Source organism: Megascapheus bottae, chromosome Y (genome assembly GCF_031878675.1).
Source record: "Megascapheus bottae isolate mThoBot1 chromosome Y, mThoBot2.hap1, whole genome shotgun sequence".
Taxonomy (NCBI): Eukaryota; Metazoa; Chordata; class Mammalia; order Rodentia; family Geomyidae; genus Megascapheus; species Megascapheus bottae.
In genome coordinates, this window is record NC_143548.1 from 10108821 (window position 1) to 10133931 (window position 25111).

Genomic DNA, 25111 nt, shown 5'->3' on the forward strand with positions numbered 1-25111 from the left:
TCAGGTATGATGACACATTCTTGTGTCAGCGATGAAGGAGGCAGAGATGGAAAAATTTGATATCTGAAGCCAACAAGTAAAAAATTGTAGAATTTCAAAAACTACCTGGCTGTGGTGATGCAGGCTTATAAGGCCATCTAACAGATGCCATAAATAGTAAATAGAATGTAAAGGGAGTCATTGGAGATTATATATAATAAATAATTATAGTAAGAGGAGCTGGAAGGTATCCTCATAACCACATTACTATTACTCTAAAAAATTAATTTACAATACCCAAGGTCCAATTTTTTAGCAAGTCAGGAGGGTAAGATCTGAAGACTAAGATTCAAAAAATCAGCCCTGACCTCAAAGCTTCCAAAAGATGAAAGTAGAGCACCAGCCTTGAGCAGAAAAAAAAAAAAAAAAGATCGTGTGGTCCTAAGATCAAATCCCAATACTGGCACACACAAAAAAGTGTCTTAATTCTAGGTATAAAGGAGGTTAGAAGTGATTGATTTGCACTCTGATGTCTAGACTGGGAAGAAAAGTTTATAATGCCTCTTCTCAACAGTTGCCCATTGGTGATACATGTGTATCACTAGCTACATTAGAAACTCAAGTAAGGAGGATCACATTTCTAGATCAACTGATGCAGGAAAATCCACTTTCATTAATAGAAGAAGCTGGGCCATAATAATCAGAAATATGACAGGAAGCCTAAATATGTGTTTTTGTAATTGTAATCAGGAGACTAAGATCTGAAGATCAAAATTTAGAGCAAGCCTAAGAAGAAAAATCATTAAGAAATGATCCAGCCAGAATTCAGGTGCATTGGCTCACATATGTAATCCTTGCTATTCAGAAGGCTGAAATCCAAAGATCACAGTTCAAAACCAGCCCTGGCCCTACCATCCGTGAGACTCTTATCTCCAAGTAACCACTAGTGCCACTGTGGCTGCACGGATAGGGCAGTAGTCTTGAACTGAAGAGCTCAGAAACAGCACCCAGGCTTAGAGTTCCAGCCCCACAACCAACCAACACACACACACACACACACACACACACACACACACACACACACACGAGAAACTATCCAGCCAATATGTTAGACTCAAAACATGGCTGAAATGATCAAGTGCCAGTCATATGTACCAAAAGCCTATCAAGAGTCTCGTATTGGCATATAGGGGTAAAAATGGAAGAAACAGCAGCCAGGTGTATTATCATGGATTACATAGAATACATGAGGTCCCATTCCACCAAAAAAAAAAAAAAAGGAAAAAGTATATATTTTATTTTATTCCTTTCTTCACTTATTTTTTTGTATTTTGTTTTATTTTTTATTAGGCAACAACTCTGAGCTAGCAACTCTATAGCTAGCACTATATTGAACTATAACTTAAGCCATTTTGTATTTACTTTGTTTCTAGAGAGGGTTTTCCTAAGATTTTCTATCATGGTCCTTTACAGACATTCTATGCAGAAAGGATTGGAGGTGTGAACCATATTACTCAGATACAAATAACTTTTTCAAGACTATCATAATTTTGCCTCAGGAAATTTTTGTATGTGTTTGCCAGTAGTGGGGCTTGAACTCAGGGCCTGAGCACTGTTCTTGGACTTTCTCAAGGCTACAGCTCTATGACTTTAGCCAAACTCTATCTATGTGGTACCAAGGAATCCAACCTGGGTCTTCATACAAGCTAGGCAAGCACTCTACCATTAGGGCGAACTCCTGGCCTCAGCTCAACCAATTCATAATTAGTGAAATTTATATTCTAGGAAAATGATTTTCCTAAAGAAAAAAATTAATAAAAATTTGTGATGTTGACATGAAAGCCCGTTTACTTACATCTAGTTACCTGTTATAACAGCTGACTGTTATTGTTTTTATTGTGGAAATATTAGAGCTTGAACTCAGGGGCTGGGCACTGCCCATTAGCCTTTTCTCTGAAGGCTGGCATTTTACTATTTGAACTGTAATTCCACTTCAGTAGGTTTTTTTTTTAACCTTTTACCACATCTGGAGTTGGAATTCAGGGCCTGGACACTGTACTTGGACTTTCTCAAGTCTACCACTCTAACACTTGAGTCACAGCACCACTTCTGGTGTTTTCTGTGTATGTGGTAACAAATCAAACCCATGGCTTCATGCATTCTAGGCAAGCACTCTACCACTAGGACACACTCTCAGTCCCTTCCATAGCTCTTTGTAGTTAATTGGTAGCTAGGCATTGGTGGCTCATACCTGTAGTCCTAGCTATTAAGGAGGTTGAGATCTGAGGATTGAAGTTCAAAGCCAGCTCAGGCACTAAAGTCCACAAGATATTTATCTCCAACTAACCATTTCTGCTGTTGCTCAAGTGGTAGAGCAGTAGCCTTGAGCTAAAAAGCTAGGAATAGCACCCAGACTCAGGGTTCAAGCCCCAAAACAACAATAACAAAAATAGAAGTTACTTGGTGATAATCTCACAGACTTTTCCTGCTCTAGCTTTCTTTAAAACACAAAGTAGCTAACAGGTTTGAGCCAGATTTTTTTTTTTCAGACAGTGTCTCACCACATTGTAGGTTGGCCTATAATTAGAGATCTTCCTTCGTAAGACTTCCAAGCCCTGGAACTCCAAGAATGTGCCAGAATATTCAGCTTAATGAAGTTTTCATTTTATGTGAAAGAGAGGAGGGAAGAAGGACAAAGACAGAGAATGAAAGAAAAAGAGAAAGTCAGATTCATGGGTCTTGAACTTGGGGTATGTATACTGTCTCAGCTTTTTCCTTCAAGGCTAGAGCTCTGCCACTGGAGCTACTGTAACTCCAACATCTGGTTTTTTAGTCATTAGCTGGAGATGAGAGAATCCTCAGATCAACCTCTTAAGTAGGTAGAATTTATAGTCACTGGTAAATAAATTTTAATACTGTGTCACTGAGCTTCATCATCAGTTCTAATCAAGATCAGTAGAAATTACCTTGCATGTACAGGTGTTTGATTTGTTCCCTGAGACTAGCAAAATAAGGAAACCTCATTTAAATAATATAGTCAATAAAATATATATCACATACTATAAAATTCACCCTTTAATTATCTTTAAGTAGCTCTGAGTATTGTACAAACATGACCACTGTCATAATTGTTGAAGACTTTCATCACCCACTAAAGAACTTACACCTATTAACTGTCCCTACTAATCTTAGGGACTATCTTGTTTATCCCTCACTAACAATTTCTAGGGATAGATTGTACATGTCACATTTATGACCTAATCTAGTTCTATAAAAATAGACTTTAGCTCCGTTGGTGGCTATTCTACTGAACTTGGATTGTCATATATAGATCTTTTATTGGAAAGCATTAAGACAATTGTGTATATGGACAATAAATTATTATAAAATAATATTCAGTTCGACTTTCACTTAGTAGCCAGAGAGCCAATAGAGAATGCTATAAGTATTGGCTTTTTCTTTTATGTGGTATCCCCAGCCCACTTCAGGACAGATCTTTGCTCTTAGTTAATTCTTAGTATATTTTCTTTCTGGAAAATATAATCAAAATAATAATCAAGAACATTTCTCTAATTGCATAACTCATTTCTTGTTCTCAAATTAAGAACACAATTACTTGGCTTAGTGTATATTGTGAATTTTTTTTTTTTTTTGCCAGTCCTAAGCTTAAGTTCAGGGCCTGAGCACTGTCCTTAGATTTTTCTCAAGGCTAGAGCTCTACCACTTGAGCCTCAGCACCACTTCCGGGTTTTTCTAAGCATGTGGTACCAAGGAATCGAACTCGGGTCTTCGTGCATGCTAGGCAGCACTCTACCACTAGGCCAAACTCCTGGCCCTATATTGTCAAATTTTTTTTTTTTTTTGCCAGTCCTGGGCTTGAGCTCAGGGCCTGAGCACTGTCCTTGGACTTTCTCAAGTCTAGAGCTCTACCACTTGAGCCTCAGCACCACTTCTGGCTTTTTTCTATGTATGTGGTACCAAGGAATTGAACCCGGGTCTTCATGCATGCTAGGCAAGCACTTTAACCACTAGGCCAAACTTCCGGCCCCTATTGTGAATTTTTGAATGTTACTAATATTAGTATGTACATGTATGAATTCTCTGGAAGTTGCACCCTGTCTATTCATTGTCTGTGGTAGTACAATTTAGTATAATCTCAACTGTTTCTAAAGCTTTGTTATACCTAAAATGTATAGTCAAAAATTTATTTCTTGACTTAAAAGTTGCTCTCCACTGTTTTACAAGATTTGTTTTTTTAATTACTCATGTATTTTTTCTATCATGTTGATGTACACTATTAAAAAATATATGATAGTGACATGATTTCGGATTCTAAATTGTATATACAGTCTTCTTTTAAAAAACTGGAATTACCGGGGCTGGGAGTTTGGCCTACTGGTTAAAGTGCTTGCCTAGCATGCATGAAGACCCGGGTTCGATTCCTTGGTACCACATACATAGAAAAAAGCCGGAAGTGGTGCTGAGGCTCCAGTGGTAGAGCTCTAGCCTTGAGAAAGTCCAAGGACAGTGCTCAGGCCCTGAGCTCAAGCCCAGGACTGGCAAAAAAAAAAAAAAAAAAAAAAAAAACCTGGAATTACCACCAAAAACTTGAATGTTTAAGGGCAAGGTAAAACATTAACTTGAAAATAAAATATGTTTCTCCTTCAAAAGTTCTTTACTTTTAGAAATAGAACATTTCGGGGCAGGAGTTTGGCCTAGAGGTAGAATGCTTGCCTAGCATGCACAAACATCCAGGTCCAATTCCTTGGTACCACATACATAGAAAAAAGCCAGAAATGGTGCTGAGGCTGAAGTGGTAGAGCTCTAACCTTGAGAAAAAGAACCCAAGGACAGTGCTCAGGCCCTGAGTCCAAGCCCAGGACTGCAAAAAAGAAAAAAAAACATTTCTTTTGGTTTATTTGTTGTTGACTGTGAGACTTGTACTCGGCCTATGCACTGTCCCTGAGCTCTTCAGCTCAAGGCTACCACCCTACCCCTTGAGACACAGCACCACTTCCCACTTTCTACTGGTTAATTAGAGACAAAGAGTCTCTCAGACTTTAATTTCCTGGCTGGTTTTGAACTGTGATCCTCAGATCTCAGCCTCCCGAGTAGTTAGAATTACAGATGTGAGCCACCACACCTGGGTCCATTTCTCTGTATTTTGTGAAGCACTTTGATGATAATTTTACTGCAATCAAATATAGATAAGCTGGCTTTGTCATGCTGAAATGTCCACTTTAATGTCAATACATCCACTAAGCTACCCATCTCTAAGAACCTTTTCACCTTTACTATATGAAACTGTGTCCCATTCATTCCCTTGCACCTCCTGGGCCCCTGACAACAACCATTTTATTCCTTCTCCATGAATTTCTCCTCTGGGCACATCTATCTTTAGTGATTGGCTGACTATACTTGTAAGTCAAGTCTTCAAGGCTCAGCCATGGCATAGCCTATACTGTCTAGACTTACATTGTTAACTATAGACCCTTGCTTTTTCATTCATCCATGTTTGTATATGCAAATTTCTACTTTTGGTACTGTGAGAAATACCATGAACCTATTTTAGCTTTCTGTGTGTGTGTATGTGTGTGTGTGTGTAGGTGTATGTGTGTGTGCATCATGCAACTTGAACTCTGACCTGGGTATTATCCCTGAGCTCTTAAGCTCAAGACTACCACCTGATCCCTTGAGCCACAGTGCCACTTCTAGTTTTCTAGTGATTAACTGGAGATGAGAGTCGCACCAATTTTGAACTTGAGTAGTGCCCAGGCTGGCTTTGAACCGTGATCCACAGATCTCAGCCTCCTGAGTAGCTAGGATTGTAGGAGTGAGCCACCACCACCGGCTCTAGATTTCTTTTGAGTACATGTATACAATTAATTGCTTTAATCCCATATTAATTATCAATGAAACTATTAGCTTATTTATCCAACCTATAGCTTTAGCAGAATGGCTTACAGCTAATATTACTGAAGGTTATTTATTAATAATTGCTGAATTATGTGATAATTCTGTTTAAATTTTGAGAAATCACTATCCAATATTCCATATATCCTATTTCTGTAATCTGTATTTTAAATAGAAGTATTTTCTTAAAATTTAGTCATTACTTCATTTTATGAAGGAGGCCATCATAATTAACATTGTGCTTAGGCCACTTGCTAACACTTTTTGGACTTGAATAATATCAAGAAAAAAAAAAGCCAGGAAGAATTAGGTCTAGACAAGAGGGCTTGCATTGCTCTTGAACTTGAACTTGAATATGCTATTTAGGTTCTCTGAGTTTCCTCTTCAATGGCATAGAGATCATTAGTATTCATCATTGGATTGGACTGTCATGTGATTCAATTTAATAATGTAATCAAATGTAATATTTCTTTTTTTTTGCCAGTCCCAGAACCCAAGCCTGAGCCCTTGGGCTTTCTCAAGGATAGAGATCTACCAATTAAGCCACAGCACCACTTCTGGCTTTTTCTCTGTATGTAGAACTGAGGGATTGAACCCAGATCTTCATTCATGCTAGGCAAGCACTCCACCACTAGGCCCAACTCCCAGGCCTAAATGTAATATTCCTGAAATATTTAAGTACAGTTTAACTTATACGGCACATATATGGTAAGCATGTAATGGCTATTTTGTGAAAGAAATGTTTGATGTTTTGCTTTGACCCTACAATCTTCACAACAGTACATATACTATAGATGGTTCATCTTTTTCTGGGCATCTTTTCAGGTTGGCTGGACATTTCCCATCCCTGATCAACATTTTCTACTTCTGCGAAGAATATTTGTGATTCTCCCATCATTCAAATGTGTGAATTCATATAAAAGATGCATAGGTAATTAAAAAGATAAACCAAAATTTAGTTCAAACTGGGATACTTTTTTTTTTTGCCAGTCCTGGGCTTGGGCTCAGGGCTTGAGCACTGTCTTTGGACTTTCTCAAGGCTAGTACTCTACCACTTGAACCTCAGCACCACTTCTGGCCTTTTGCTATGTATGTGGGTACCAAGGAATTGAACCCGGGTCTTTGTGCATGCTAGGTAAGCACTCTACCACTAGGCCAAACTCCCAGCCCTGAAACTGGGATACTTTTGGACCATAATTGTCTGACTATCCCAATCACACTCAAATATTTAAACTGATAAAAAACATTTAAGTTATTTCATAGTACTAATATAAAATAAGATTTTCTTTGTAAGTTATATTTAATTCTTAGAAAATGTATTACTGAATTTAAGCTGTATGAAAAAGAGGTCCTATTAGCCAAAGATTTTGAATAACTCATAGGTGAAATGTTAATGGCCAAATGTCAAATTTAAGACAAATGTTTAAAGTTATGCTCAGTTTGATTTTAATCACAAATTATGTTCAGTTTGATTTTAATTACAAACAAATTTTAGAAAATATATAGATAAGGATGAAAGTCCTCTATCCTACTGATGTCCTTAGAAGTAATTTTCTAGGTTGATGTTTTAAAGTTAAAAAACATAAATATAGTTGGACATGGTAGTTCACGCTTGTAATCCTAACTACTAAGGAGGATGAGATCTGAAGATAGTAGCTTAAAGGCAGCTTTGGCACTAAAAAATGTGAGAATCTTATTTCCAATTAATTACTACAAAGCAGGAAGTGTGGCTTGAAGTGTTAGCACTGTAGCCTTGAGCTGAAGAGCTCACAGACAGAATCCAGGCCCAGAGTTCAAGCCTCATCACTCATACACACACACACACACAAAAATACACAGGGCCAGGAGTTTGGCCTAGTGGTAGAGTGCCTGCTTAGCATGCATGAAGACCCAGGTTTGATTCCTTCTTACCATATATGTAGAAAAAAGCCACAAGTGGTGCTAAGGCTCAAGTGGTAGAGCTCTTGTCTTGGGAAAGTCCAAGGATAGTGCTCCAGCCCTGAGTTCAAGCCCCAGTATTGACAAAAAAAATTGTTTTTTTCTTGAAGCAAACACAAAATACTGTATTTGCCTAAAGTTTATATAGACTGACTCATTTTTTTTGTCTATGGGAATTTTGAATTCAAAGTTTGCTTATTATACAGACATATATCACTTAGACCACATCTCTAATCTTTTTTCCTTTGGGTATGTGTGTGTATATGCAATACTCGGGCTCGAACCCAGGACTTGGGCACTGTCCCTTAGCTTTTTTTTATCAAGAATAGTAGTGTACCACTTGAGCCAAGCTCTGATTCTGACTTGTTGCTGGTTATCTAGAGATAAGAGTCTCACAGCATTTCCTACTAGGTTGACACTGAACCATAATCCTCAGATCAGCCTTCATTGTCCGTGACTAGGATTTTAGTCATGAACCTTCTCTACCTAGCTTCTTTGGTTGTTTTTGTGTAATTTTACTATCTATTTTTTTCTATGTAGCTGGTAGGAAAATTGCAACTTCATGTTCTGTTACTTGTTGGCTTTGATCTCACAAACATTTGGTCTGAGTTGAGCTAGCTTTGAACCACAACATTCCTTATCTTTGTACTATTTGTGGTGAGCCACTTTACCAGATCTAGGTTAGCCCATTCTTGTGAATTGTTATGTTACATTCCACTGTAATTTTTCTAATACTGTGATATATTTAGGTATTGCTTTATTCAGAAATATAGGTTATTTCCCACTTTTCTCCATGTCAAATGTTACTGAAACAAGCATCACTACATCGTTTTGTAAATGCTAGTCTTACTATTTTCAAAATTGGAATTGCTATGAGGATTTCAGCTATTGAAAGGGACTGTCACATTGGAAATTAAATATACATAATACACTTTACATATATTACACATGTACATGAATATGTGTATCTATATGGCTGTGGATGTAATTAAGGGTGTTCATGTGATAGGTTCTACCACTGAGCTGTATCCCCAACATGTTTTATAAATGGGTATAATAGTCATGTCTTAAAGATTCTATTATTTTTAATCTAAAATTCAGAGTACTAATACATAGAATGTTAATTATAGCTTTCAGACAAGATGGACTATATGCAAATTATTTTCTACTGTCTAATCCATGATTTATGCTCTTGTTTCTCTCCTTGAATTACTTTGGTGTTCCTGTCCTGATTCCATGACTTCTCAACTGTGTCTTCAGTTTTTCTGAAGTGAAGCACTGGATCTGCAAACTGGCTGGCCTCCTTTGCAGTTATATGGCTTGGGCTTTTGGTATAAGCCTAGCAAAAAGCATATCATGGCGAATTTGGGAATTTGACGGCAGTATTATCCAGTTTGTGTTTATTGGACTTTGGGAAGCTTATTATTATCAAAAATTTAACATTTCTGGTTCAGTAGTTGAATTGCCAATGCACAGCACTATCAATGCAAGCTGGGTTATTTCACCTGAACTTCAGTATGGGCAGGATATGATGCTGTTGGCTAATTTTATGAAGTCAGTAGTCCTGGTTTTCAGCACACAGGCTACTTTGGTCAGCTGGATCAAAGCCCCATTCCCAGATTTCCTGCGATCTTGTTACAACATCTCTATCTTCTTTCTTCTCCTCAGCAGTGGTTGTACAGTAGGTGCTGTGAGCTGGAACTATGCTGTGGAGTTTTTTGGCCAATCTACCCTTGACTTTCCAGCTAATTTTCCTGTTGAAAAAGAAGCACTGATAAAGAAACACTTTTCTCATGTTTTCCCACTAGGGATACTAACAGCTATCCTCTCACTCTTCAGTGCAACCATGTTCATGTTTGAGACATGTTCATTGAAACGGAAAAACAAAGTGAAGCCTGTGTCTATGGTTTAAAGTAAACCAAAAGATCTGAACTGGGGGCTTATACCTTTGGAAAGTCTGATAATCATTTACTAAAGAAATTTCCTACATTAACACAACATTGCTGTGCAAGCATCTGCTTATTTAAAATAAAATACAAATTTTGGTATCTCAAGATATGTCTAAAGCTTATATTATCTTATATTTTGTAAGTTTTTTTTTGTGGGACGTGGGGCTTGAACTCAGCCTGGGCACTTTCCCTGAGCTCTTCAGCTCAAGGTTACTGCTGTACTTTTGACCGAAGCCCCATTTCCTGTTTTCTAGAGGTTAATTGGAGATAAGAGTCTCAGCTCCTTTTGTGCCCAGACTGGCTTTGAACTTTGATCCTCAGATCTCATCCTCCTGAGTAGCTAAGATTGCAGGCATGAGCCACCACAATGAGCTTTCAAGTTGTCTTCTTTGACTAATACATCAGCACTAGTAGAAGAGTTTGGCAACAAGAAGACAAGGAGTAGCAATAGAGGCAGAAGCATCAACAGAAAAGGCATGAGGCAAGCGTATATCACGAGCACAACAAATTCCAAGCTGATGGTGTCCAAGCTGATGAGTTCATATGTACTCACAGGGGAATAACTATTTCAAATTTGGAGTTCATCACAGCTAGTAACAGGTAAAGTTCTACACTGTTTCTTAATCTTGGTACTGATGACATTTGGGGAATAGGAAAGGTATGCCTGAAAATCATAGGATCCAGGAGAGTGGCCTAGTGGTAGAGTGCTTGCCTAGCATGCCTGGAGCCCTGGGTTTGATTTCTCAGTACCCCATACACAGAAAGGGCTGGAAGAGATGTGGCTGCTCAGGTGGTAGAGCTCTAACCTTGGGAAAGCCCAAGGACAGTGCTCAGACCCTGAGTTCTGACAGGTAGAAAAAGAAAAAAAAATTATAGAACTGTTAACTTTTCTGCTCATGTAAAAACCACAAACTGTCAGGCATTTCCAAATGTCTTTGATAGTTGACTGTCAAAATGTGACTTGAGCCTGTGAACTGAATGTAACCTAAAACCCAGGCTTAAAAGTTACAAAATGCCAGGCACAGTGGCTCATGCCTATAATCCTAGCTACTCAGGAGGCTGAAGACCTAAGGATCTAGTTTCAAAGATAGTCCATGCACTAAAGTCCAATGAGACTCTTACCTCTGATTAATCACTAGAAAATGGGAAGTGAGGCTGTGGCTCAAGAGGTAGGGCAGTAGCCTTGAGCTGAACTCAGGGACAATGCCCAGGCTGAGAGTTCAAGCCTCACAATTAACAAAAAATAAAAATAAAAAACTTAAAAAATATTGAAAGAATATTGAAGAAATCGCAAAGTACATAAAAAATATAGTTTTAGAGCTGCAAGTTTGGTCTAGTGGTAGAGTGCTTGCCTAGCATGCACAAAGACCCAATTTCAATTTGTCAGTACCACAGACAGAGAAAAGGCTGGAAGTGGTACCGTGGCTCAAGTGCTCTAGCCTTGAGAAAACACAAGGACAGATTTCAGGCCCTGAGTTCAAGCCCCAGGATTGAAGAAAGAAAAAAAAAAATACCATAATATCAGTTGGCTGCTCAAAAGTCTGTTGTTTTTTCTTTTGAGGGCAGGTGTTTATTTCAATGTCTAATCTTTTAAATATTAAAACTGTTTATGTGGGGTGCAAAAGTGAGTATGAAAAATCTGGCCTCGGCAGGAGTCAAATATTAAGAATACTGTTAAATATTGCTAGCATAGTATTTTCAATATTTTTTTGTAAACACCCTTTGAATGTTTAGAGGTACTAAATATTTTATGCTGTGAGGGAATGTTTTAAATTGGAAGCTATTAACATAGACTCCAGGGTCATGACTGCCTTTACTGAAGAACTCCCAGCATGGTAACTTGACTACCACAGGACAGTCACCAGCACCTGGAGCACAACTCCAGCTACAAAAGGTCCACCAAGTAGAAAGGTACTGGTCCAAAAGGAAAGGGAAGGAAAGAGAAGGGAAAAGGGAAAAGAAAGAAAAAGGTGAGAATGGAGGGAGCAGTGCCAGAGAGTTGAATTGATATCATCTGGGGGCATCAGAATACAATGGGACAAGCAAGTGAATGGGTCAGGAAGGCCAATAGCAAAAGCAACATCTTGCAGACAGTCATCAGCCATGCTCATAGTGGCAGAAGCTGCAGCCCAGCAGAGAAGCTAACAAGAACAGGTAGGGATAGCTGTAGTTAGTATCCAGAAGACTGCAACTGACCGTAGCATTAAAAATGAAATGACAACAAGATGAGGGGTGGGGGAAGGGGGAAGGGAAATGGGGACCATGACATGTGAAAGGGTATCAATGTGTGGGAATTAAGGCACCATTTATCTGGCAAAACCATGTAACCCTTCTATTAATTACAATAAAAAATATATTAAAAAAATGTCATGGGGGGGTGTAGGGGAGGGTAAATGGGGACCAAGACATGTGAAAGGGTATCAATATATGTGAATTAATGCACCTTCTATCTGGCAAATATCTTGTAACCCTTTTATTAATGACAATAAAAAAATAAATTTAAAAAAAATGAAATGACAATGCCAGGAGTTTGGCCTACTGGTACAGTGCTTGCCTAGCATACACGAAGACCCGGGGTTTGATTCCTTGGCACCACATACATAGGAAAAAAAAAAAAGGCAGAAGTGTGCTGAGGCTCAAGTGGTAGAGCTCTAGCCTTGAGAAAGTACAAGGACAGTGCTCAGGCCCTGAGCTCAAGCCCAGGACGAGCAAAAAAAAAAAAAAAGCTGGAAGTAGTGCTATTACTCAAGTGGTAGAGTTCTAGCCTTGAGAAAAAGCCCAAGGTGATTGTTATCTGATATATTTTATATGTGTTTAACTGGTTGTTTGAAATTGGATAGGGAAGGGGGGAGGGAAATGGGGACCATGTCATGAGAAAGAGTATCAATGTTTGTGAAGTTATGCAACTTTTGTCTGGTGAATATATTGTAACCCTTCTATTAATCACAATTTAAAAAAAGTTAAAAAAAAAAAAAAAGGACAGATGAAGGTGAGTATTAGGCCTTGAGTTTAAGCCCCAAGCAAAAAAAAAAAAGAAGAAGAAAGAAATGACAGCAGCAAAATGATTAAAGGTTAAAGACCCCTTTAATAATAGGTCCTTCCCTCCTTTCATAAGGTATAAAAGAATTAAAATCATCAAGGTTCAAAATATAGGGCCTATCTCTGTCTTAACTGTCAAAAGCCTAAAGCACTTATGTCTATTAACATGAGAAGATCAGAAAACTGTACTTATATTTAAGGTCCACCCTGGATAAATGGGATCACATTAAACTGCAGAGCTTTTGGATGGAAAAGGACATAGCTAGCAAGATAGACAACCCACAGATTGGGAGATCTTAACTTGCCATACAAAAGACCACGGCCTCATATCTAAAATATATATAAAGCTCAAAAAATTAAATGCCCCACGGTCAGGAGTTTGGCTTAGTGGTACAGTGCTTGCCTAGCATACACAAGGACCCAGGTTTGAGTCCTCGGTACCACATACATAGCAAAAGCTGAAAGTGGTGCTGTAGTACAAGTGGTAGAGCTCTAGCCTTGAAAAAAAGTCCAAGGACAGTGCTCAGGCCCTGAGCTCAAACACAGGACTGGCAAATAAATAAATAAATAAATAAATAAATAAATAAATAAATACATTCCTCCAAAATAAATCCTCAAAGAAACAACCAACAAATCACTAAGGGGCTAAAGAATTGAAATGAGACTTCTCTAAGAAGAAAAAAGAATAGCCAATGGACATGGAAAGAACTGCTCAACATTTCTGGTCATAAAAAAATTTCAAATCAAGACTATATTGAGAAAATAAGACACTGGCAAAAACAAAATGCTATTCTACTGTGGGTAAACTGGATCACAATGTCAATAGGCATGTACATATGATTATATAAAATAATGCTAAATTGAAAAGATCTCAAAGATAAAAGAAAAAAAGGGTTTTATGTATTTATTTTGCCATTTGTAGAGCTTGAACTCAGGGCCTGAGCACTGTCCTTGGACTTTTCTTAAGGCTAGGGCCTTTGGGTCACAGCACCACTTCCAGCTTTTTCTATGTATGTGGTACCGAGGAATCAAACCCAGGTCTTCCTGCATGCTAGGCAAACACTCTACCACTAGGTTAAACTCTGGGCCTAGGGGTTTTATTTTTTAATGTACAGCATTATTTGTTTTATTTTATTTTATTTCCTTTGGTTTAATCCCTGTTCTTTAAATTATTATTATTTTGGTACCTATACATTGAACATACATTAATATGGTGAGCACTATTTACCATAGCAAAAATGACGCTCAGTAGATGATTGGATCAAGAAGATGTGGTACTTATACACAATGGAATCCTATGCTGCCATCAGAAAGAATTACATTGCCCCATTTGTAAGGACAAGACTTGGAAAAAGTCATATTAAATGAAGCCAGACCCAAAGGAACATAGGCTCAATGGTTTTCCTTATTTGTAATACCTTTAACCACTCTATACATTATCCCAACAATAAAAAATTTAAAAAACAAAAAGCACATAAACACTTTTAATGTTTGTGTTTATACTTTTATAAGCAATAATATTTAGCAATATTTTTAATGAGAAAGTAATCCTTCCCCTCTGCCCATGCCTGCTTGTCCAAAATAGTGTGTTCTGAGATCCAGAACAATTTGCATCCCTGTCAATGGCATCATTTTATTCTTTCTAGTGGCTCTGCAAAATTCCATTGTCTTTAGATATCACAGATTTTGGATCTACTGATTTATTGTAGGAGATCTGGGCTGATTTCCATAGTACTGTGAACAGTGTGGATATGCAGGTGCCCTTATCATATCCCTAAACAGAGTATCTTAAAGAACCTTCATAAAACTGATTCTCTTGCCATAAAAATATTTTTTAAAGAAGTATAACCTGGCTGGGCGTGGTGGCTCATGCCTGCAATCCCCATTACTCAGGAGGCTGAGATCTGAAGATCAAGGTTCAAAGCCGTCTAGGCACAAAAGGACTTGAGATTTTTATCTCCAGGTAACCTCCAGAAAAAGGGAAGTGTGGCTTGGCTCTTACGATAGGGTGGTAGCTTTGAACTGAAGAGCTCAGGGACAATAGAGTGATAGCCTTAAGCTCAGGGACAGTGCCACAGGCTCCATGACCCACAAAAATGAAAAACAACATTTATAACTTAAGACAGCTATCTGTCTTGAAGGACTCAGATAGCAGAATGCATCTTATCTGAAGGGATGTTAAGATATTAATGATCTAAATTCAGTAAGCAGGACAGCTTTGTAATCTAAAGGGAACAATATACTAGATATGAAATCAAAGTAAACATTTATCCTGAGGTGAATGAGCCAAACCCCAACCACTTTTTAATAATATTATGTTGAAACAACCATTGTACTTGTCAAATGTCCATGCATGCATCCGGGCTGCATTCTGTCCGTTTTTATTTTTCCCTTGTTTTACTTTTTTTTTTGCCAGTCCTGGGCTTGAGCTCAGGGCCTGAGCACTGTCCTTGGACTTTCTCAAGGCCAGAGCTCTACCACTTGAGCCTCAGCACCACTTCCAGCTTTTTTTCTATGTATGTGGTACCGAGGAATCGAACCCTGGTCTTCATGCATGCTAGGCAAGCACTCTACCATTAGGCCCTCCCTAGTTTTACTTTAATAATTAAAGGTAATAAACCTCTGTGACTGTGCCCTCAAATTCTTTTGTACAAAAAAAAAATCAAGATCTCAGGCTAGAAGTTTGGTCTAGTACCACATATATAGAAAAAATGGTGAGGTATAAGTGGTCGAGGACAGTCCTCAGACCATGAGTTTCAAGCCTCCAGACAGGTTAAAATAAAATGAAATAAAAAGCTCAATACTCAAGGAATAGAGAGAGGCATCCTTTTTGGAGGAATCTTGTTAATGAAGTATCACCAGGACTGATTCAGTAAGAGTTGTGATTATACCTCAGGACACCTATTTATTTTTCTATATAGATAATGACTAGAAAATTCCTGATCTCTGGAAGATATTCAAATATGAAATCTATATAAAGAAGATGTCTTAACCAGATGTGGTGGCTCATTCTTGTAATCCTAGCTACTCAGAATGCTGATATCTGAGGACTGAAGTTCAAAGTCAGCCCTGGGACTTTAGGGAACTAAAGTCCATGAGACTTTTATCTCCAAAAATCCACCAGAAATCCAGAAGTAGTGCTGTGGCTCAAAGGGTAGGGCAGTAGCCTTGAGCTGAAGAGCTCAGGGCAGCGCCCAGGCTCAGAGTTCAAGCCCCATAAACCACACACACACACACACACACACACACACACACACGTTGTAAACCAGTAGCAATAGTCATTTATTGTCATTATATCATTATCAATGAATACACAATATACACAATCAAGACTATTACATGGGAACAATGTGACAAGAGGTAAGAACCACCTCTCAACTAACAAGGGTGCACACTGCTGATCCTCTCATTCACTGCCAACCTATCATCTTTATGCCCAAGAGAAAGACTGAAGATAATGCTAAGGGAAATGAAGCAAAGATGGATAAGCCACAAAGATTTGCCAGAAGGTCTGCTATACCTACTCCAAAATGAGAGCCCAAAACTAAAAGTCTTTTCTTATAGTGTATCTAAAAAGAAGACAGGGAAAATTGATACTGGCAAGGATGGGAATAATACTGTAGAAAATGGAGATGCCAAACCAAAGAGGCACAGAAAGTTGAAGGTATTGGGGATGCCAGGTGAAATATGTGCATTTAAAAAGATAACGTATGCGTAAGTTCCTACTTGTTCCTTAGGAACTTGTTCCTATTCCCAGTGGCAGCAAATATACAAACCAGAGGCTGTTCCTTTAATTCACTGCACTTAATAAAAAACGGTTCCAGAATCTGCTTTAGTATCTGTCCAGCAATTAACTACACTGTGACAATGCTAAAGATATCACATAATTAAGACCTGCTTTTAAATTCTAAGCCTTATAAAGCTAGTAGAGGCTGAATGTCTGTCAGTTGTACACACAGTGCTCTTTCCAAAGTGATTCCCAGTTTTAAAACTCACTTTTTGTCACAGTGCAGATAACAATGAACATACCATTTGTACGATATCTTCTGGATGTAGCTTTGTATGCTTGTCAGAACCTTCCTTACTCTCATTATGGCCTGCCTCATGGTTTTCTTCCAGATACTGTGGTCGTATTCCCTGATTTTTTTTTTCTGGTTTCAAGTACTCAGTCTCAAAAAATAGACCTTTTCTCAAGATAAGAAGTTACCATATAAATGTTGAAAGAAATAAAATTTGTTTTCAGTTGTGTTATCTGACCACATACAGAAAAAGTCATTATCGGGCTAGGAGTTTGGCCTAGTGGTAGAGTGTTTGCCTAGCATGAACAAAGACCTGGGCTCAATTCCTCAGTACCACATACATAGAAAAAAAAGCTGGAAGCAGTGCTGAGGCTCAAGTGGTAGAGCGCTAGCCTTGAGAAAGTCCAAGGACAGTGCTCAGGCCTTGAGATCAAGCCCAGGACTAGGAAAAAAAAAGAAAAAGAAAAAGTCATTATCATACACAAATTCCCTTTAACACTATGTTTAAATATTGAACCAAAGACAGCTAAATGTATCACAGAGTCAACCATCTTTACCAGTGGTTATGACCAGCTCCCTGGGAAACAAAGGTTAAAACTGCAAACTGTTTACAAAAATTATTCATTCCTAGGTAAGGTAACGGCAGTTTTCACTTGGGAAAGTTACCAGAATGTCTAGTTTAAGGAAGAAATTTCTTTTTTCTCTACTCTTCGAAAATGGGATAAACTTAAAAGCAACTTTGTGTATTGTGTGTGTGCGTGCACATGCATGCACGCATGCCAATCTGGAGGTACTATCAGAGGGTGCTATCCTTATGCTTTTGTCAATGCTATTCTCTACTTTGAGCATTTGTTCCTCTTCTAGCTACTCAGGAGGTTGATATGTGAAGATCATGGTTCAAAACCAGCTCAGGTACGAAAGACTGTAAGACTCTTATCTCCAACAAACCACTAGAAAACCTGAAGTGGGGTTGTGGCTCAAGAGGTGGGGTGATAACCTTGAGCTGAGGAGCTCAGGGACAGCACCCAGGCCCAGAGTTCAAGCCCATGAGGAAGGAAGGAAGGAAGGAAGGAAGGAAGGAAGGAAGGAAGGAAGGAAGGAAGGAAGGAAGGAAGGAAGGAAGGGAAGGAAGGGATGTAAACTTAAGAAAAAACAGCTACCTGACCAGGAGTTTGGTCTAGTGGTAGAGTGCTTGCCTAGCATACAGGAAGACCTGGGTTTGATTCCTAGTACCACATAAATAGAAAAAGCCATCAGTAATGCTGTGGCTCAAGTGGTAGAGCTATAGCCTTGAGAAAGTCCAAGGACCGTACTCAGGCCCTGCGTTCAAGTCCTAGGACTTTCGAAGGAAGGAAGGGAGGGAGGGGGGAGGGAGGGAGGGAGGGCGTGGTGGCTCACATCTGTAATTCTAGCTACTCAGGAGGCTGAGATTTTTGGATCTCAATTGAAAGCCAACCCAGGCATTACAAAGCCCTTGAGACTCCTATCTCCAGTTAAAAACTGGAATTGATGCTGTGGCTCAATAGGAGGCCTTGAGCTGAAGAGGATAGTACCCAATTGCTAGATGCATAACCAATCAAACAACAGAAGAAAAAGAAAATACCGTTGCATTGTATCCAGGAGCACTGTCCCTGAATTACAAAAGAGTTATCTTTGGATATGAAAATGTGGGAACCAGACAAGTACTTAAAACACATCAAAGGCAAAGAGAATGTCTCTCTGCTGGATATGATCAATCTGACCATATGCCCTACAAGTACATTCTCAAAAATAATGGTCCAAAAGGAAAATGTTTGAAATCTTTCTACTTTACCTTCACTTCGCCCTCCTGACTTTTCCTTCCCTAGGGCCACAGAAAAGGGAAGAAATAATATCACTTCCTCCTCCAGTACTTCCTCGATTTGGCCTAAGTATTCCCAGCATTATCACACCTAAATGGCCCATTAGTACAGTTTTGAATGAATTAGGAAAACGTGTTTCAAATGTTTCTGACAAAGAATTTTTATACTATGTGTACTCAGAATTGAAAATACAATCAAAAGAAATAATCATTGTCTAATACAACATATAAAAATTTAAATATAAAAATATGCAAAATGAACCTAAATAACAAAATACCAATAAAATGTAATTTACTACAGGGACAAAATTCCCTAAATTGAGGCATAAATTTAAGCCTGTTTATACAATGTCCTTGGCAACTGCAAAAGCCTGTGCTAATACATTTGCAGACTCCATATGAATCTTTTATAAAGATCCACAAAACAGCAGATAAAAACTTTTTTTTTGGAGGGGCGGGGTAGAAGAGCCAGTCCTGGGGCTTGAACTCAGAGCCTGATCACTGTTCTTGGGCTTTCTCAAGGCTAGAGATCCATCACTAGAGCCACAGCACCTCTTGTAGCTTTTTCTATATATATGGCGTCAAGGAATTGAGCCTGGGTCTTCCTGCAAGCACTCTACCATTAGGGCAAACTCCCAGCCAAATCAGATAAAACTCTTACGGGCAAAACAGAAATGCTAACCACTAGGGAGCTGAGTCTACTGCTTGCTTTAATGGTGAGCTGATTAAAACAAGTTTGTCTTGTTTTTCAATCCTTGTTTCCACCTTAAGTGCCCAAACCAAAAAAGCAAATATACAACTTTTATGTTCATGAAATCTTTGGTTGTGGACTGGTTGAAAAAGACACTATGTTGTTACCATAAGAAGTCTGCTATTAATTTTAATCAACTGTTTGGTTCATTCTGCTGTAACAGTGTTGAAAACACAAATAATCCAAGGTTACAATGAATATTTGGAAGTACTCTTAATTAATAGAGTTAATTGTAGGTATTGTTTTATGCACTACTCTATCAGACATTGGGGAAAGACTTCAATTGCATCCAGCCAATTCTTTTTTTTACTAATCCTAGTGTTTGAACTCAAAACCTCAGTTTGTTTCTTTGGTTTTTTTCCTGTATTGGTTTTTGTCAGTCAGGGTGCTTGACTAGGTGTTAGCCCTGAATTCTACTCTCAGCTAGCTAGAACTACCACTTGAGTGATGTTGCCACTTTCTGTTTTCTGGTGGTTAACTGGAGATAAGAGTCATGGACTTTCTTCCCTAAGCTGGCTTTGACCAATGATCCTCAGATCTCAGTCTCTTAAGTAGTATTTCTGCCTGTCAAGAGCCTGACTTGTTTGTTTGTTTGTTTTGCTTTCTGTTTGTTTTGAGGTTTTGGGGGGAGTGTTTTTTTCCTATCATAAGGCAGAAAATAATAATAATAATAATAATAAATAATAAATTAAAACAAAAGTTGCCTAACAAGTACAAGGCCCTGAATTTTAAGTCAATTATTAGGAAAAAAAAAACTCACATACAAAACAAACAAAAAACTAAACTGTTGACAAACTAATAATAAAGGAATTTAATCTTGATGATGCCTCTCAACAACCCTGAAGCATAATAATGAAAGTCTTTTCTCTTATGATTGTTTACAAAGCTTGTATGTCCTCTACTACAATAAGGAAATACATAGAATATATAGAGACATATCTAACATTACTAAATGCTAAATTTTAAAGCCCAAAATCTTGTTTGGCTTAGTGATAGAGTGCTTGCCTTGCATGCATGAAGACCCGATTTTAATTCCTCAGTACCATATATATAGACAAGTCTGAAGTAACAGAGCTCTAGCCTTGAGAAAGCCCAAGAACAGTGCTCAGGTCCTGAGTTTAAGCCTCAGGACTGGCAAAAAAAAAAAAAAATCTTTCTAATGTTGATACATTGACATGGAGTTCACCATCAATACATAGGTCCAAATAATACTGTTTCCTTTTCATTTAAAGACATATATATAGTTGGCATAAAATAAGATATATGTCAATAATAATAAAATATAACCAGTTAATAAAAGACATTGGTAGTATTCTAAAATCTTTATATTTTGTTGGTTTGGAATTTTTCTGTGAAAAAAAGAGCTGCCATCATTCCATAACATTTGAATATTCACAATAATAGCATTTAAAATACTCAGAAGCATTTGGTACTTTTTATAATAAGTGAAAGTTGTAATCTAAGACTGTGTAAAAAAGGATAGCTTTTCTTAGGAAAATTTAGTTCTGAAAATTTGTCATTTTGATTTGTCATAATCATCTTTTCTCTTTGTGTGGAGGTAGGAAGAAGAGGTTGTGCTGGTCTTGGGCTACTCATTTAAACTTGCTTTTTTTAATGCTCAAAGCCATTCTTTACCATTTGAGTCATACTTCACTTACAGCTTTTGGCTGGGTAATTGGAATCTTTTGGATTTGTCTCCCCAGGCTAACATTGACCCTCAGATGACAACCTCATAAATGGCTAGGATTACAGGTGTGATCTATCATCACCAGCATGAAAAAGATTAATAATAAAATCATGAAGACCTTTTGCCAAGTATTAAACATTTCTTCTGAATTTTTTATCACTTTGTAATAGTTTATGTCTTTACTTAAAGGTCCTAAAGAATAATGAGAAAAGGAATATATGCTAAAAACTCTAGAAGTAAAAGGTACAAAAAACAAGCCAAATCTTATTATATGATGTGATTAGATAATTAAATAGATGTTTATATGAAATAAAAATCTTCACAAAGTTGGATATGGTAGCCCATGCCTTCAAAGCTAGCCCAGGCATAAAAGGACTTGAGACTCTTAACTCCAGTTAACACTAGAAAATGGGAAGTGGTACTGTAGCTCAAGGAGTAGGGAAGTAACCTTGAGCTGAAGAGCTTAAGGACAATGCCCAGACCTAGAGTCCAAACCCCACAACCAGCAAAAATCATCATCATCATCATCATCATAATAATAATAATCATAATCATAATAAAAACTTCACAAGGACCTTGTTAAAATTACTCTAGTGATTAAAAACATTTCATTACATTCATTTCTCAAACCCCACTACATGGTCAGAATTTCAGCCATCTAACTTTAAAAATATTTCGGTCATATATTTGTAAACAGAATCTTTTCCATGTAAATATTTTACATGTAAAATTTACCAAATCTATATAATATTCTCCATAAGCTCTTTAGTATTGTGCTATCATAAAATATACTTTTTCAGCAATTATTTCTGGTATCACTAGAGAACTGTGACAATACAAATGAGACTAAAGGACATGAGAAATAAGCATAGAGATATTTTATATTAGGCACCTTAAAAGCTATCATAGATGTAAAAAATTAGAATTTGTTTTATATAATTATATATTGAAATTTCTCTCTACAGTATACATTTGTATCGTGTATACACACACAAACATACATTTAAAATACATATATTCTTTAAATTGGAGAGAAAAAAAAACACAACCAGAAACTGGATCTTTGTATAAAGTCTTCAATACTCAAAACAGTGGAAAACTCTTTAAACATTAAACAATTTTAATAAAAGTTTCTATACAATGCTAAGTGGTTATATTTATATTTAGAAAATGTAATAGGAGTTTTATTTACTTAAAATTACAATACTTCTCAATAGCTAATGACAAATTAAGTTTGGAAATAACAACATTGCATTCACAAATATTTTCAAGCAATAAATATATATTTTATAAATAGTTTAAATCAGTTCAAATTAGAAACAAAAATCATCAATCATATCTGTTCTTTAGTATGTGCAACCCATTAGGTTTGTATCTTATTTAAATTTGTCAGTCATCCTTCAAAGAACTGACTAGGTAGGACAGGATTTGTTTCATTAAGAACATTCTGAAGAAGTAAAACACAAATAAAATTTATACATTTGGCAAAACAGCAGACACATAAAGTCAAGAAGTTTGAATAGCTTTGATAGTTGTTATTTTTTAAAAACTGAGCTGAGTTGACTTTGTTAATCTTAGAATAAAGGCAGTGTACTCCCTGTCTAATTGCCTAATCCTTTATTCTCAGAAGGATGCATAGACAGAATTAACTCAAAAAAATCTTATGAAAAGCTACAAAGCCAATGGTACAGATATTTCGCGAAGAAAAGATGTTGAAGGTCCTACAATATTAACATGAGGAGGATGATAGAGAAGAAACCTAAAAATAAGAATGATATATGTTAATAGTTTTGTTATAAAAAGCCATGCATAATTGTAGGTAATGGCTATAACTAATTTACAGACTGCTTACGAAGCGATTTGAAGAAAACACTGAATCCCAACAGCTAGCTCCATTAAAAATGGAGAAAGTGGGGCCGGGAGTTTGGCCTAATGGTAGACTGCTTGCCTAGTATGCACGAAGACCCGGGTTCAATTCCTCGGTACCACATATATAGAAAAAAGCCAGAAATAGTGCTGAGGCTCAAGTGGTAGAAGGTCCAAGGACAGTGCTCAGGCCCTGAGCCCAAGCCCATGACTGGCAAAAAAAAAAAAAATAAATAAATTAATTAATTAATTAAAAATAAAAATGGAGAAAGTTCCCCAAGATGCATAAAACATAATCACTATTTTCTGAACATTAATATAAAATGTTTGGAACATCACTGATTTTTTTTTTTTTTTGACAGTCCTGGGCTTGAGCTCAGGTCCTGAGCACTGTCCTTGGGATTTCTCAAGGTTAGAGCTCTACCACTTGAGCCTCAGCATCTCTTCCGGCTTTTTTTTCTATATAAGTGGTACAGAGGAACCAAACCTGGGTTTTTGTGCATGCTAGGCAAGCACTCTACCATGAGGCCAAACTCCCGGCCCTGATTTCTTTTTTTTTTTTTTGCCAGTCAAGGGGCTTGAAGTCAGGGCCTCAGCATTGTCCTTAAACTATTCTCAAGGCTAGAATTCTACCACTTCCAGGATGGATCTTCATGCATGATAGGCAAATACTCTTATCAAACTCCTGGTTCCATCATTGATAATTTTTAAAGAAACAAACAAAAACTTCTGGGGGAAAATTAAACATACTATTAAATTTTTATCAATAAAGGCATAAATAAGCAAGTTTTCTTATGCACATGCCACATAACTTCTTCTAGGAAGTGGATCCTCAATAACAATTGTCAGAAATTAAATTTCACCAGAACTGGCTTGAGCTCAAGTGGGAGAGTTCAACCCTTGAGCACAAAGAGGCCCATGAGAGCACTCAGACCCTGTGTTTAAGTCCTACGACTGCTCCCCCTCTCCCCCCAAAAAATCAAATTTAGAACAAGAGATCCTGGAATTATATCAACAGGTAATAAGGTGGAAATATAGTGGCCAAGTGTACTCTAGTTGACTGTTTGCCTAGCACACACAAAGAAAAAGCTGGAAGCAGTGCTGTGGCTCAACTGGTAGAGCTCTAGCCTTGAGAAAACACATGGCTATGTTCAGGCAGAGAGAGAGAATCATGAAGAAAAAAAGGAGATAAAGCTCAAGAAGTAGTATCTCTCAATTTAATATGAGTACATGTGTATATGCATGTGTAAGTATAAATATGTATGGATGTGTATTCCCCTCTCCTCAAAAGCCAGACACATGTAACATGTATTTGGAATTTTTAACTATTAAAGAGGCTAAAATCTGAGGAATAATGGCACACAGATTTGAGAGATTCTGATTTCTAACCAGCAAAAAGCCCATTTACCTACAGATCTGGCTCAAGGCTGTAGAACATCAGCCTGCAGTGAAAAAACTAAGTCCAAGTACAAATACTATTATATATTAAAAAAATAACCCAAACAACAAAACAAAATAAAAACCAAACCATTAATAAAATCACTCAAACCCAGAAGTAAGGACTATGCCAAACAAGTTGTTTTTGAAATCAATGACTATGATACATAAAACTATAAATGTTCTCACATGAATTTTCTATATTATCGCATTTGGTCAAGTTACACATTTAACTAAGGTTAATATTTGTAGGAAGAATAGCATTTTAATATAATTAATGTACATTTTATCACCCATACACACACACACACACACACACACACACACACACACACACACACACACACACAAACTTCTCGACTTCTACCTACAATTAGAAAGATTTAAATGACCTACCAAGAAAAGTTTATGTCAATAACATAAAGTTTATGGCCATATTTTAAATTTCATCAGATTTTTTTTTTTTTTTTGCCAGTCCTGGGGTTGGGCTCAGTGCCTGAGCACTGTCCCTGGATTTTCTCAAGACTAAGGCTCTATCACTTGAGCCACAGCACCACTTTTGGCTTTTTGCTATGCATGTGGTTCCGAGGAATAGAACCCAGGTCTTCGTGCATGCTAGGCAAGCACTCTACCACTAGGCCAAACTCCCAGCCCCATTACACCAGATTTTTAAAATTTAGTTATTATGACTTC

General features: G+C 37.4%; 2 protein-coding genes and 1 pseudogene across 5 annotated transcripts in view; 2 read left to right on the plus strand and 1 right to left on the minus strand.

The window, feature by feature from the left end:
- Window positions 1-9884, plus strand: part of LOC150040329 (uncharacterized) — a 62200-nt gene extending 52316 nt beyond the window's left edge. Inside the window, exons 3-4 of the mRNA XM_090327362.1 lie at window positions 6718-6823; window positions 9091-9884. Of these exons, the coding sequence (XP_090183488.1) occupies window positions 6816-6823; window positions 9091-9742 (660 nt within the window). The 5' untranslated portion in view covers window positions 6718-6815 and the 3' untranslated portion in view covers window positions 9743-9884. The remainder of the gene's footprint in view (window positions 1-6717; window positions 6824-9090) is intronic.
- Window positions 9499-25111, minus strand: part of LOC150040331 (histone demethylase UTY-like) — a 105841-nt gene continuing 90228 nt past the window's right edge. For 3 of the 4 annotated variants that reach the window (XM_090327360.1, XM_090327359.1, XM_090327357.1), the window contains one exon: window positions 22215-22874. In XM_090327360.1, the coding sequence (XP_090183486.1) occupies window positions 22845-22874 (30 nt within the window). In that variant the 3' untranslated portion in view covers window positions 22215-22844. Of the gene's footprint in view, window positions 9585-22214; window positions 22875-25111 lie in introns of those variants that run through there. The other variant, XM_090327358.1, reaches the window with a different exon arrangement.
- Window positions 16251-16502, plus strand: LOC150040332 (non-histone chromosomal protein HMG-17 pseudogene; annotated as a pseudogene).